Source organism: Physeter macrocephalus, unplaced genomic scaffold (genome assembly GCF_002837175.3).
Source record: "Physeter macrocephalus isolate SW-GA unplaced genomic scaffold, ASM283717v5 random_695, whole genome shotgun sequence".
In the NCBI taxonomy this organism is placed as follows: domain Eukaryota; kingdom Metazoa; phylum Chordata; class Mammalia; order Artiodactyla; family Physeteridae; genus Physeter; species Physeter macrocephalus.
Window position 1 is genome coordinate 34868 of NW_021145989.1, and position 15133 is coordinate 50000.

Genomic DNA, 15133 nt, shown 5'->3' on the forward strand with positions numbered 1-15133 from the left:
ACGAACCCGTGTCCCCTGCATCGGCAGGCGGACTCTCCACCGCTGCGCCACCAGGGAAGCCCTCATCTTGCCTTTTTCCAGCTCTTTATTTTCCAGACACTTTGATTCCTACTCAGTCCTTCTCTTAACTGCATGGTAACCAGGCGAGGTAGTTACCACAGTGGCCACCATGTAGGAGGTACCTGAGGACACAGAGACAACAAGAACTGTCCAGGGCCCCTAGACGGATGGGACAGGAGAGCCTGGGAGTGTTGCTCCCTTGACCTAAGAATGACTCAGTCTGTTGAAATGGTGGTGCTTTAGTTTCTTTATCTAAGAAATGGGGACTGTAGTAGTGCAGTCGTCCCTTGGTGTCCTCAGGGGATTGGTTTTAGGACAACCCCCAGTCCCCCCACCACGGATACCAAAATCCACAGATGCTCAAGTCCCTTGTATAAAATGGCCTAATACTTGCATGTAAACCTACGCACATCCTCCCGTATACTTTAAATCTTCTCTAGATTACTTACAGTACCGGATACAATGTAAATGCTATGTAAATAGTGGCCAGCTTGGCAGAGTCTAGTTTTGCTTTTTGGAACTTTCTGGAATTTTTTCCCCAAATATTTTCGTTCAGTGGTTGGTTGAATTCGTGAATGTGGAATCCGCAGATATGGAGGGCCATCTGTATTTACCTTCTAGGGTTGCCATGAGAGACTGTGTATACAGTGCTCAGAACAGTGCCTGGCCCATGAGAAGCACTTACTAAATGTGGCCGTTGTTGTATTACTATGTTATGTAATTAAAAAGTGACCAGGCAGGCGGCAGGACCCCAGGAGAACAGAAACCAGTACCTGGAGGGGCTGCTCAGAGGGTTCTCAGATGGGATGGTCACGGAGGGACAATGGGGGAGATGGAGGCAGGCAGGGCGTGGGCTCCGGGCTGTGGAGTGGGGTGAAGGGAGGGTGAGCAAAGGAAAGTGTTTCCAAGAACTTTACGTGAAGTTTAACCAGGTAGTTTGCGTTGGGGCACCGATCTGCAGTTGGGCATGAGGGAGCCATCAGCACCAGGACCTAAGAACGACCAAAGAGAAGTGGAAACCGTTGAAAACGTGGGTTGAAGTTGTAAATATGACACTGACAGAAGGCATTTGTAAAGGATGTGGAAGGATAGAACCCCACATGCACAAGTGCCATCATGCAGATCCTTGCTATTCATCACGTGGAATTTGTTTTCTATATTTTTGAACGTGGCATTCCATTCTGCACAGGTAGGCTGGTCCTGCGATGCTTAGGTGCTGTGGACACCTGCACACACCCTAAACATTTTGTGCCTGGCACAGACACCATAGGGTTAGATGTGCTTTGGGCTCAGATGGACCCGGTGGGCAGTTTAACTGGACATAAATGAAATGCTAAGAAAGCAACTTCATGCTACTGATTTGTACAAAGAAGCCAAATTACTATCTTACCGCAAGAAACGTGACTATCAAGTATACTGAGTACGCACATTGTCCTGGTTAGAAGATTGATGTCACAGACTTGAAGAGCAGCCCAGCTGTCAGAGCTGGACTCAGAAATCAGATAATTCACTCTCTCATCTGATGGATGAGAGACTAAGGGAATGATTGGAAAATGAGTACTTATACCTTGGAGAGTCCTTCTTGTTTCTGGGAACCCAGGATTCAAATGAGAATAAAGGCTTCCTTTTGCAATAGGAAATCGCTCCCTGATTTGCAGGTTTCTCGGGTTTGCGTTTCTGCGTGTTGAGCTTTGAGAAGGTTGGACGCCTCACTAACAGGCTCTTCACCTCCCCCCACTCCCCCCCACCCCCCCGCCAGGTGTCGGTGTCGGAGGTGAAGGCGGTGGCCAAGGAGCAGTTTGACGATCTCCTTGCTGCCGTGAGGAAGGCCCAGGCTGACATGATGCTTTTCTTGGAGGAGAAGGAGCAAGCTGCCCTGGGCCAGGCCAACGGCATCAAGACCCACCTGGAGTACAGGAGCGCAGAGATGGAGAAGACCAGGCAGGGGCTGGACAGAATCGCTGCCATCGGCAGCCCCGTGCTTTTCCTGGAGGTACGGGCCGCCGTGCCGCTGATGCCGGGGAGACCTTCACGCTGCTCGGCCCGCGGCGCACGGGGGAAGGGAACTGCCCGCTGACAGGCGGGTGCGCAGGGAGCCGTGAGGACAGAGCAGCTGAGTGCGGGAGTACGGGAGGGAGGGCTTTCCGGAGCGGAGAGGCTGGAACCGGGTCGTGGAAGATGCATCACGTGCCGGCAGAGGCAGCGGCATGTGCCAAGGCAGAGAGGTTTGAGACAGCACAGCTGATTTGGGGAACTAAGGTGCTTTCACAAGGATGGGGTGTGGGACGCTGGGCACAGAGTGATGGGAGGCGAGGCTGGCGTTGTTCTTCATCGTGAAGTCACAGCAGCCCAGGGAGGACTTCAGGTGAGGGCTGATGAGCTCAGGCCTCAGTGTGCTTTATAAACCACTCCGACAGTGGAGGGATGCTTGCTGGGCTGGGGTGAGACCGGGGTCCTGCTGCCTTTCGGAGAGGGCTGCACGTGCTGGGGTGACTGAGGACAGACAGCCCAGCAGAGAAGATGAGACCTTTCATTACGATGAGCCATTCGTTGTATGTTAAGCCACCTGCCATCAGTCATTCCGTCCTCCTGGATCTGTCACTAGAGCGCTGTGTAGTTTTTAGCAAGTCCCTTAACCTTTTTGGGTCTCAAATTCCTCATTTATAAACAAGCAGGCCGGAGTCAATGATTTCCAAGGCTCCTTCAGTGCTAATGTGCCTACATACAAATAATTCTTTTATTGCATTTTGGGAAGAGATTCCCTTCTAGTTAACGGCAAACATAAATGTTTATTATGAAAAAAAAAACTTGGAAAATATGGAAAAATATGAAGGAACACGATCATTCATATTCCCATCACCCAAGATAATAGTCGTTAGCCTTGTAATGAGTGAGAGAAAGAGAAGCAGACAGAGACAGACAGACAGACATACCAAAGAATGTCTTTCAGCTCCTTTACTTTTCAATATCAAAACAAAGAAACTATGAAGAAAAATTTGGCTTCCCATGTCATGAGTTTCCTAAAGAGCATATAAATAATTTTAAAAAAGAAATAAAATCTCTTTATTTTTTTCTCCTTTTGTAACTTTAACGTGAAAACTTTAATACGTATAAAGTGTATTTTAGTATAGGACAACTTATTTTAGTTAAACGTAACTTCTTTTTCCACAAATTTTTAGCCAAGCGAAATGACATGTATTGTTCTCCAGTGATTCTTTTTTTTAGAAACAGACCATTTTATTTTATTTTATTTTTTATTTTTTCGCCGTGCCGTGCGGTATGAGGGATCTTCGTGCCCCGACCAGGGATCCAGCCCTCGCCCCCTGCCTTGGAAGCATAGAGTCTTAACCACTGGACCGCCAGGGACGTCCCCCCAGTGATCTAAAATGTTACTTTTATCATATGTGGCACTAACTCTACATATGGTGTTAAAATGTTTATTTTTCTCCCTATCTACTCTCTGGCTTGGCCTCTTTCTTCTTTTCCATTAATCTAACCATTCTGGTACAGCTGTTTTCATCACTATGTTTTCTGCTGTACCCAGTGTGTAATTCAGTGCTTCCATTGCATTTGAATTTTGATAATGTGTTACACCCGAAAGCAACCTTTCCTGATCACTGCAGAGTTTTGAAGCATGAGAGGCTTAATGTGATTATCTATGTGAAAACACTTTTCAAACTCTAAAGCACAGAACAAGAATTAGAGAGCACTGTGTATTGGATTGAACCGACTAGCAAAATGCAGCAGCGAGCATTCCCGCCTGAGGACTTGTCTGTGAATCTTCCAAGTGCTACACCCGTTCCTCCATCCCTGTCGTGGCTTGTGTTTAAATTAGTTAAAAAAAAAAAAGTACCGATAGAATGAAGGTTGCAGGAATGCAACCGCCGTCTGCACTGTTGGTGTAACACATTTGTTCTTCGATTCCCCGTCAGGGCTATGCATTGCATCTGCTCGTGGGTGCCCAGTATCTCTTGATTTTTAAAGGTCCACTTTCCCAGTTAAAAAACACAAATGCTTTCTACTGTCAGGGCTATGCATTGCATCTGCTCATGGGTGCCCAGTATCTCTTGATTTTTAAAGGTCCACTTTCCCAGTTAAAAAACACAAATGCTTTCTACACTATCAGACGCCGAGCTGGACCCATTACACGTACACTTTCTTTGCAAAGCGCATATCACCATCAGCCTATTTTACAGATGAGGAAGGTGCCGTATGGAGGAGGGCAGCCCCGTTTCAGAAGCACAGGAGCCGGGGCAAGTTCTGCCGTGTGTCCTTTCCTGCAGGAGTACTGCAAGTTCAAGGACATGAAGGACGATGCCTTCCCCAGTGTCTACATCGGACTCAAGGACAAGCTCTCGGGCATCCGCAAGGTCATCACGGACTCCACCGCGCACCTGATCCAGTTGCTGCAGAACTACCAGGAGAAGCTCCAGGAGTTCTCCAAGGAAGGTGAGAAGCTGTGGCTGGTAGTGTCTCGGAGGGGCTGACGGGGGAGGTGGGAGTTGAGAGGGAGAGCAGAACCGGGGAGCTTCTCGTTTTCAGAGCCATCCTCTGGCTATAGCCGTGCTACTGGCGGACACCTACCTTGATGACTGAGACCAGAGAACGTGAGTCAGTCGCACCACGCCCTTGGCCAGCATCTCCGAGACTGGCCTCTGGGGTTGCTGATGCCCGTACTTTCAAGTGAAATCCAAGTCAGGCTGGGGTCTTTCCTCAGCGCGTTTTACTTTAGTGTGGTCCGTTGAGCAGGGGTCTCTGACACGTGACTAGTGTCCGGGCCCTTCTTCCCCGAGGAAGCCCAGGGAAGAGGGGCTGGGGGTTCCTGCTTCTTAGGTTCTCCTGCCCACCTGGACAGGCGTGCGTTCACAATTCTCTGATTTTCTAGAGGAGTACGACATCAGAACTCAGGCGTGTGCCGTCACTGAGCCAAACACTGGACCTCGGAACCCGAGCCCAGCACCAGGCAGCAGTTCCTCCAGTGTAAGTCGTGAACAGCTTCCCTTTCCCTGGGTGTGGAGGTACGTGTGAGGCTTTGGAAGCAAGGATGCCGTCTCTCACGTAGGTTTCAGCTTCTTGCAACATCAGGGTCTGTGCCCAAATGGTACATTTTCAAAGGCTTAATTTTTAAAAAATTTGAACTTTTCATTTTGAAACAGTTTCAAACTTACGAAAACATTGCAAAAAGAGGACCAAGAATTCTTGTGTACCTTTCATCCAGTTTTTCCAAACGTTAACACTTTACATTACAACGGTCCACTGATCCAAACTGGAAAATGAAATTGCTGCAAGCCTATTAACTAATCTATGGAATTTATTCAGGTTTCACGAGGTGTTCCTCCCAGTGTCCTTCTTCTGGCTGGAAGGCCGGTCCAAGGTCACAGATGTTTCTTTGTCTCCAGTCTGGGTCCAGTCCCTTTGTCCTTCTGTGTCCTTCATGACCTTGGCCCTTTCAAAGATCCTGGCTAGTTCCCAGATGGCTCCCTGTTAAGTCTGACTTGGCCAGAACTGCAAAACCCATTGTCCCTTCATGATGTGGGAGTGTCCTGGTCTGTCAGCAGTTTTGAAAACACGTTATTTTCAATCAATACTTCCTTGTGGTTAACAAGGCAGGGAGGTTTCATCTCCCAGGAGAGGAAGGGCTGAATCTGGGTAGTCAGAGCTCACTTTTAGGGCATGCAGCTGCTTCATCTCTTTGCAACGTGCCGTTCAACCCTGCTTCTGCTTGCTTTCTGGAGGTGAGCGCTGGCTGACCAACTCCTGAACCCCTTTTGCTCTGGTCGTGGCGTGGAGCCTCGGGTTCAGTGACTGTCTCCTGTTCTTTCCACAGCTCCTCATTTTCCCCAGGATCTCTCGGTTTCCACACAGTTTCCTTAACTTATTCTTTCCTGCTTCCTGACACCAGCACATCTCTGTTTTTTTTTAAAAATAAATTTATTTATTTTTAATTTATTTTAATTTATTAATTATCTATTTTTGGCTGCGTCGGGTCTTCGTTGCTGCGCGCGGGCTTTCTCTAGTTGCGGCGAGCAGGGGCTACTCTTTGTTGTGGTGCACGGGCTTCTCACTGCGGTGGCTTCTCTTGTTGCAGAGCACGGACTGTAGGTGTGCGGCTTCAGTAGTTGTGGCGCCTGGGCTCAGTAGTTGTGGCACATGGGCTTCAGTAGTTGGGGTTCACGGGCTCTAGAGCTCGGGCTCGGTAGTTGTGGCGCACGGGCTTAGTTGCTCCGCGGCGTGTGGGATCTTCCCGGACCAGGGCTCGAACCCGTGTCCCCTGCATTGGCGGGCGGTTTCTTAACCACTGCGCCACCAGGGAAGCCCCACATGTATGTTTTACTAACAGATATAGTTAATACAAGAAGCCAAACACCTTTTGTGCTTAACATTAAAGTAAAAGTGAACCACATCCTATTATAATCTGCTTTTTGTTGCATGACAGTTGTCTTTTTTCATGCATGACATTAACTTTTGCTCCTAGAGTATTGCTGTGAACTTTTAGCCTTTTATGGACTCATATCATTTCACCTGTCCAAGTTCTGTCAAATTGCCAGCTTGACTGACCAGTGGGAGCCACTTGTAAGCTGGCCTCTTTGTCCTGGAAGCATTGACCTTCTGCCCTTGACATTCTAAAAAGTATTGCTGCTTTCTGGCACTAACAGAATGTTCCAGACCCGTTCTGGTTTTCTTGTCCCAAGGTATAGAATCACCTACCCTGTAAGGAGCCCTGGGTCCCCCTAGATGAGAAGAGTACTAACGCGCTCATTCATTTGGCACGTGTATACCGAGCATCTTCTCAGAGCTAGAACCCCAGGATAGAGTCCCACATAAAATATGGAGCTGATAGAATAAAAGGAGAACATTCATGAAACAAACACACTGATAAATAATTACACATTATGATGAGTACCAGGAAGTTATAAAGCCAGGTTGCTCTGAGAGACATTGACAGGCAGGCATGGAGACCTCTCTGAGGACAGACTCACAACCACAATCCGAACAGATCAGTCGGGATCTCCCTGACTCAGGTCAGGGCGAGGACCCCACCGCGGAGGGAACGGTCTGTGCCGAAGCCGCCCGAGCGGGTTCAGCGTTGGGTGGGTCTGAGGTCAGGGTGCTGGAGTGTGGAGGTCAAGGGGGAGAGGGCAGGAGACGAGGTTGCTGGTGCAGGCAAGCGCCAGTCACGCAAGGCCGGGCGGCCAGGGAGGCGGGTCACTGCTTTATCCTAAGGGCAGAGACACCATCTGAGGCTGTAAGCTGGGGCGACGCGATTCACCTTAGCTGGCTCCCTGAAGCGAGCTCCTGTCGGGGAGGAGGTCTGGGCGGGGGAGGCGGGAGAGAGCCCCACTACCAGCGTGGGGCTGCTACACACTCCGGGGGAGATTTGGGGGTGGCTTAGATGGGGGTGCAGTAGGGCGCTGAGAGGGTGGCTTCCACAGGACTCACGTGGGTGTATGAGTGCCTGTCTGCCCCAAACCCTTGTCGACGCTGGGTAGAAAAGTGCCTGGATTTCAGGACGTATTTGTCAAATGAATGAAAGCATGAGCCCATCCATAGGTTTTATTTCTTGATTCAGTTCAGCAAATAATACAGTAAATTCCAAACAATTTGAGCTTCAGGAAGGAAGGAGGTGGGTTGACTTCTCAAAAGGGGTCTGGGACCACTTACGACCTGCATGGGTGAGGTGCCCCGGCAAGCAGTTCTCCGTGACACTGGCCTGGCGTCCCACAATTTAACTCGCTTCTGGCACTGCCTGGAGATGGCATCAGATCCCACAGGATGGCTCCCACTTCAGATGCCAGTCGCAAGTATTGGGTCCCCAGGTGATGGACAACTTCTGTCCGACGTGGCTACAAATCAGAGGTTCCCAGGACACCCCCCCCCCCCCCCCCCCCCCCCCCCCCCCCCCCCCCCCCCCCTGGACAACTTCTGTCCGACGTGGCTACAAATCAGAGGTCCCCAGGACACCCCGCCCCCCCCCCCCACCGCCGCCTTGGACTCGAGCATTTGCTACAACAGCTCACAGAAGTCAGGGAGACTTCTTTTGTTCACCAGTTTATCAAAGGATGTGATAAAGGACACGGATGAGCAGCCAGATGGAGAGAGAGATGCATGGGACAAGGCCGGGGAGGGTCCCGATCGCAGGGGCTTCTGTCCCCATGGAGATGGGGTGCATCACCTGCTGGTGTGGGTGTTTGCCAACCTGGAAGCACTCAGAACCCTGCACTATTGAGATTTTATGGAGGCTTCATCTCATAGGCACGATGGCCGGCTAACCCCATTTCCAGCCCCTCTCACTTCTCGTGAGAATAGGAGTTAGGGCTGCAAGTTCCAAGCTTCTAGTCATGACTTGGTCTCCCTGGTGACCAGCCAGCCCCCTCCAGGAGCCCACCCAGAGTTGCCTCGTCAGAACAAAAGATACATGTATAACCTGGGAAATTACAAGGCTTTCAGGAGCTCTGTGTCAGGAACAGGAGCCAAAGACCAAATATTAGAACAGCAGGTGGCCCTGGTGCTCTTATCACTCAGGAGATTACAGGGAGCTTTGTGCCAGCAACCGGGAACCAGAGGCCAAATATATATTTACTATAAAGCACAATATCACACTTGCGTTCTGGTTTCTGGTTTTCACCCACCTCTTTTCTGGGAAGGAACGGGGGTCTGGGAGACGGAAGTCTTTTCGTCCTTTGGAGGCTCGCTAGGTTTGAAGTGTTGGGTCTGAATCAGCTGTCGGTCCCTGACTTTCTGTGTCCCCTCAGATGCCTGTGACATTGCCTTCGACCCCGACACGGCACACAGGTACCTCCGGCTGCAGGAGGACAACCGCAAGGTCACCAACACCGCGCCCTGGGCGCACCCGTACCCGGGCCTCCCCAGCAGGTTCACACACTGGCGGCAGGTGCTGGCCCAGCAGAGCCTCTACCTGCACAGGTACTACTTCGAGGTGGAGCTCTCCGGGGCGGGCATCTACGTGGGCCTGACGTGCCAGGGCATCGACCGCGAGGGCGAGGAACGCGATGGTTGCATTTCCGGAAACGACTTCTCCTGGAGCCTCCCGTGGGATGGCAAGGGGTTCAGGGCCTGGCACAGTGACATGGAGACCCCGCTCAGGGCCCGCCCTTGTCGGAGGCTGGGGGTCTACGTGGACTTCCCCGGAGGCGTCCTCTCCTTCTACGGCGTTGAGCCGGAGGCCATGACGCTGGTGCACCGGTTCGACTGTAAGTTTTCGGAGCCCGTCTACCCAGCCTTCTGGCTTTCCAAGAAGGACAACGCCATCCGGATTGCGGATCTGGGAGAGGAACCCGAGAAGCCGGCACCGACCCCGGTGGAGCCTGCTCCCTAGACGCCGGGGTCCAGAGCCCAGACCTGTGCTAACACACAGACGGGGCGGCAGCTTGCGTTTTAAGGCTGCCTGGGGGGCAGAATCCCTGCCAGCGGTGGCTGGCTTTAGAAATCACGTGGGTCAGAGGATGAGGGGAAGGGTCTCTGGCCGCCGCCTTGGGCTCCATGCAGCGCTGTTCCCCACGTTCGCAATAATCCTCAGGCGCTAAGTCCTCCTCACCATCTTCTCGTGGTGTCCTGTCTGCTCGGATGAACGGCGCGCCGTGCCCAGTGGTGGTCACCAGGAATCCTCAGGGCCATCAGAAAGGCTGCAGAGGAATCAGAATAAATCGCTGACTTTATCTCGCTTCCCCCGTGTCCCCGGCGCTGTCCGGAGCTCCTCCCGTGCGTCGGCCCTCGTGGCTCTCATGGCAGCCCCGTGGGGTAGCTGCTCACACTGGGACGGTGTGAGCATTTTGCAGGTGGGGAAGCTGTGGTCTGGTGGGGGTCCGTGAACTTGCCCGGGGTCATCGTGGTCACGTGGTGAGTGAGAGGCCGAGCCGGGATTCAGACCTGGGAGGGCTGTTGTTGAACTTCTGACCACGACCCCACGCTTCCTTCCTCCTTAGACGGTGGGTGTTGTGGGCACGGGAATAAACCACATCATGAACTGCGTTCGTAGGAGTAGAACGTCTCACGGCCTCCGTCGCTTTGCGCCCGCACGTCTGACTGGGCCTTGCAGCTGTGCTGTGATGGAGAGCTCACTGCCTCACCTGGAAGCTCACCTGGTTTGGGGACAGTGAGGATTGCAGGGATGTCTTAGTGGGGTCCGAGTCCTAGTCCCTGTGACCTCAGGCGATGGGGCTCCTTCCTCTCTCCTGGAGCCACCCGGACGATGTGGACGCGTCTGATTCCTCATTCAAGGGCAGTTCTCCATGTGTTTGGGGGTGGCTCTCACACCATCCCCCCCGGGAATTATTCGTGGCTTCTCACTCTATCTCCCACTTTCCTTTGTGGTTTCCAGACCTTCTACTCCTCTGATCACATCCCCCTTCTTTCTACAGACGCGCTCCCTAAGGTTAGTGATATACATTCATCAAACCTTTAGGCAAATGACAAACTGTATTTAAATGGGTTTCTGAGGACATAACCTGAGGCTCCTTTCGGGATTCCCTGGAAATACAACTTCTGGGTCTTCTCCGTGACCTGTGTCAAGTCAAGTCCCTTCCTCTTTGGCCAGTCTGACGGTCCTGTGTCAAAGAGTACTTGACTTCAGCGTCACTCGACTCGTTTCCAGAGACCCTGCCCTACATTTGAATTCTAGCATTTCTATAGTATAGCATTTGAATTTTTAAACTGAATTTAAAAGCTTTGAATTTTATTGACCTTTAAAATATTAAAAAAATTTTTTATTGGAGTATAGTTGATTTACAATGTTGTATTAGTTTCCGCTGTACGGCAAAGTGAATCAGTTATACATACACGTATATCCACTCTTTTTTAGATCCTTTTCCCATATAGGCCATTACAGAGTATGGAGTAGAGTTCCCTGGGCTATACTGTGCATGCTTAGAAATTTTTAAATTTCATCACATCATTGCTGCTTGCGGAGATAGTCTTATTCATGACTCTGTGCCCAGTGTGATAGCTCTCCTTCCTAGCCTGGTGTCACCTACAGAATTGGTAACCTTTTCTTCTTAAATCTTACTCTTGTTGATGTACATATTGATTAGGTTGATACCCATATAGATTAGAATCTTGCAGTCCTCAGCCACTATCTTTTGGGTTTAGTTATTCAATAAGTTATGCATCAGTAGAATTGTTTGCTAATGTAGCCCACCTTATGCCCCTTTATCCACTGCACAGCAGGAAGGACTTTTCAGCGGCAGAGATCAGGATATATTATGTCAGCATTTCCTCTCTAATGAAGGGGGAAAGTGAGAGCAGCTTGGCTGGGTTGTTGATTCTTCTTACTTTCTTCCCCACATGCTCACATAATATTTGACAAACCATTTTAGAATTCTGGTGTAAGTTCACGCCTCATCTGCTGTTTCCAGAATCTACCTTTTTTTTCTTTTAAAAAATCAAGACAATGTTGCCCGTCTTCATCCTCCACCATTCTCCCTAATTTCTCAAACTTTACTGCCTGGATTTCAGTCACGTTGGTAGATTGTGTCAGTGTCGTGAGATGTAATTTGTTTAGGCCACACTCAGATTCATAAAAGGAACCCTTTGGGTGTCTGCTTACCTGATTTGAATTTCAGTTCCTCTTCCTGTCCACTCATTTTTGGTTTTACGACCTTTCTTCTCGATACAGAAGATCGAAGCAAAATTGAGCATTAGCATTGCCTTAAGTGACGGGCATATCTTTTTTCTTTCCCTGGGTCCAAAAACTGAAAAGCGCCTAAAACAAACAAAATAAAAAATTTAAAAAGGTAACAAAGGCCAATTTTACGCCCTCTGTCATTTTCCCCAAGCTGTGTCAGTGTGTGCCACTCTTCTGCATGTCCCACAGAAGCCTCCGCTGTCTTTGGCAACTCCCTAAGCATAGACAGGAACATATAATAGCAGATGCAGCTGATCAGACGTTCCAGAGGTTCTGGATCCTCTGTCCTCTTCACAGCCACCGCTGGCTACCGCCTTCCTTCACTGAAGTTTTGCTGAGGCCTTCAGGTTTCCTCTAAAAAGCTTAGGTTTGGGGACTTCCCTGGCGGTCCAGTGGTTAAGACTCCACGCTTCCACTGCGGGGTTGGGGCGCTCTGGTTTGATCCCTGGTCAGGGGAGCTAGGATCTCGCATGCCTTGCGACGCCGGCAAAAAATAAAAATTTTAAAAAATTTAAAAGCTTAGGTTTTTAAAGTTAATGATGAGTAGCGAGGGCTTTGGCATTTTGAGGACCGTTCCGCATTTCTTACCTCATTTAATCTTCGCAGCCCTGTGAGAGAGGTAGTATTTTCCCTGTTTTATGGAATGAAAACGTAAAGGTTGGCGGCTCAGAGAGGCAGAACTTGGTCAAGGATGCCCAGTAGGTCGTTTTGAAGAAAGCGTTTGTGTTTATTTCTGAAACGAGGTTACGTTCACAGGTTCTGAGACATGAACATCAGTGGTTCTCAGAGTGTGGCTTCCTGACCAGCAGCGTTAGCACCACCTGGGAACTTACTAGAAAAGCACATTCTCGGGCGTCAGCCAGACCCGCTGAATCAGAAGCTCTGGGGCAGTGTTTTAACAACGCCTCTGGCGGTTCTGATGCAGGCTTGGGTTTGAGAACCTCTGTCTGCCCCATCTACTCTCTTGAATCTGTTCCGCCCTTCATACCAACAGCAAGTGCCGCGAGTTTCCGAACAAGCAGGAAGTCACCCGATCTCCTTGAGGACCCGGCCATGTCAGCCGGGTCAGAACTTTTCTGTGCTCTCGTGTTTCTCCCCCCCGGAGAGGGAGACACTTCTGGCTAATGCCCTCGTTCCCCACCTGCTTCCCTTTAAACCAAAGGGCAGATGGCAACTGGAAACCCCACGATTTCTCAGGAACGAAGACTTGTCTCGGTTAACTTTGCCGACAAGTGTGACGCCACCTGATGGGCAGGCGGTGGCTCAGACACGGTGGTTTTCCCACCTTTCCTCTTGAGAACGATGCTAGTACAGCTTTTCCCACGGGATCGGGTGCCTTTGCAAACACATCGCCCGCCTGTCAGCGAGGTGGACTCATGCTCTCCATCTACGGAGGCGGGCAGCCGAGGGCGGCAAGTGAGTCGCGGGGTGGAGGTATGTTTGCTGCTCCGTAGCCGAGACCCTCCCGCTCTGCAGCCTGAGCCCTTCCCTGATTTCCCGCCCTCTGACCCAGGTCAGGTGCTGGGTGGGAACCAGCAGAACCTCAGGTGCACGTCGTTGGACGGGACAGCGGAGCCGATGCGGGTACAGCAGCCGTGCCTTCTGGGGCTCGCCAAACCCTGCGGGGGGCGGGCAAAGGAGGTGACGATTTGGGGTGGTGTAGGCTTTCGCCAGAATCGTGAACGAAACAGAATGCCAAGGGCAGAAGGAAAGCTCGGGGACAGCGTGGAGCCTTCAGGCTGCTCGTAGCCTGGATATTTGAGAAATCTCCAGCTGTACGTCTCAGCCCCAAAGCTCTCCTCCGAGAAGTGCTTTCCCCTCCTGGGTCTTACTCCAACGAGACCTGTTTGCCCGCCTACCTCTTTGGGTACCACCGGCGCCACCTCCCCACCCGTCAGGCCATCGCATCCCGCCGTCCGCCAAGGTCACATTCTAAACTCTTAACACCCGATCTCAAATGGCTCCAGTTTCCCTGCCTGAGCCGGCTGACACGCTGTGTGTGCACGTGTGTACGTGCTCACACCTGCGCGTGTGGGATGCGGCGGCGGCAGAAGTAACCACCGGGCTTACTTACACTAAGGAATGTAAGCCTCACCCTGCGACACCCTGCAGGGCACGGGTGATCACACATCTTCTACGGAGGAGGAGAGATGGGGGCCCAGAGGGCCCTAGTAAGAAAGCAGCAGGATTCCAGGCAATCTCTGACTCCAAGGCTGAGTTGGATTGTAAAAACTGGTCCCTTGAAGTATGTCAGCTTCACAGATTAAAATCCTAATTTATTTGGACCTTTAGGAACAAGCTATTGTATTTTCAGCTTGTAGCATTTCTGGGGGTAATGTGCCCCCTTATATACTCAGGTGCTTTGGACCTCCCTCCTCTGTCTGGCCTTCCTGGTGGGTGAGATGCTAATCCACTCTGGCCTGTTCTCCAGGCATCTGTCAGATAGAGGAGCTTGAGCTGTTTGCACTGATCTCTTTCCCGGCCTGGTTCCTGTCCCCACCCCAACTCTTTACGAGACCTTCACGGCCAACCAACCCAGCGATGACTTACGCAGCCTTTATCGGTGCCCGGTTGCCAGACATGTTCACGCTATTGCCAACTTTTTGGTTTAATCCGGGGTTGCCGCCAGCCGCGGCGGGTCCTCAAAGTGCAGCAACAATCGACGAGAGGGGGTAGGGAGCTGAGAGCACCGAGGTATGGGATCAGAAGGGCACAAACAACTGATGGTTGCAAGGCAAGTTTAATAACAAAGCATAGTCGTATATATACCCCTAAAGCAGGGACTCTGAACAGTCATTGCGCCCTAAAGCAGAATCCTTGTATAAACATTGTTCTGTAGAACTGGTCTTTTATCTCGGCTTAGTCGCCACCATATCTGCAGGGACTTTGCATAGTCATTGTGCCCTAAAAGAAAGGAACGCCACTGTCTCGCGGGCTCGGTCTCAGCGCCCGGGGCGCGGGCGCAGCGAACATCCTGCTGCTCGCAGGCGCGAAACGGGTTTATTGCTTATTCCACAGAGGCACCAACTTCCCCTCCAGGGTTGCTTATCCTAGCTTTAGGGAACAACCAGGGACTCTCAGTATCTGAGCAGGTCCCTGGAGCGATCTGGCCAAAGGCCATCTCCTTTTTTACGTTCTTACCGTAAAGTCCAGGATGCATACCAAGGAGAGTACAGTCGGGCCCTGAGGCTAAGAGAGTCTTAATGGCGCGTTCCTCAGAGGGCAATGCTCGCCACATTTCCCCCTCTTGTATTTTTTAAAGCTTGATAATGCACGGGGTAGTAATAAAAACACCAAGAGCAGAGGCAACTGGCCTCACACATTGGATCTGATACTAGAAGGTAGCGTAGTTTTCATCACCTGCCTTCATCTCCTCCTTCCTCATCATCAGTGAGATGGAGAAACTGAGGCTCAGAGAAGCCAGGCAGGGAG

General features: G+C 51.0%; 1 protein-coding gene across 1 annotated transcript in view; it reads left to right on the forward strand.

Moving 5' to 3' along the window:
* TRIM16 (tripartite motif containing 16) overlaps window positions 1–12687 on the forward strand; it is a 20485-nt gene extending 7798 nt beyond the window's left edge. Inside the window, 5 exon segments of the mRNA XM_028486141.2 lie at window positions 1820–2053; window positions 4344–4509; window positions 4946–4984; window positions 4987–5040; window positions 8814–12687. Coding sequence (XP_028341942.1) covers window positions 1820–2053; window positions 4344–4509; window positions 4946–4984; window positions 4987–5040; window positions 8814–9397 — 1077 coding nt within the window. The 3' untranslated portion in view covers window positions 9398–12687.
* Window positions 12688–15133: the final 2446 nt, after the last annotated feature.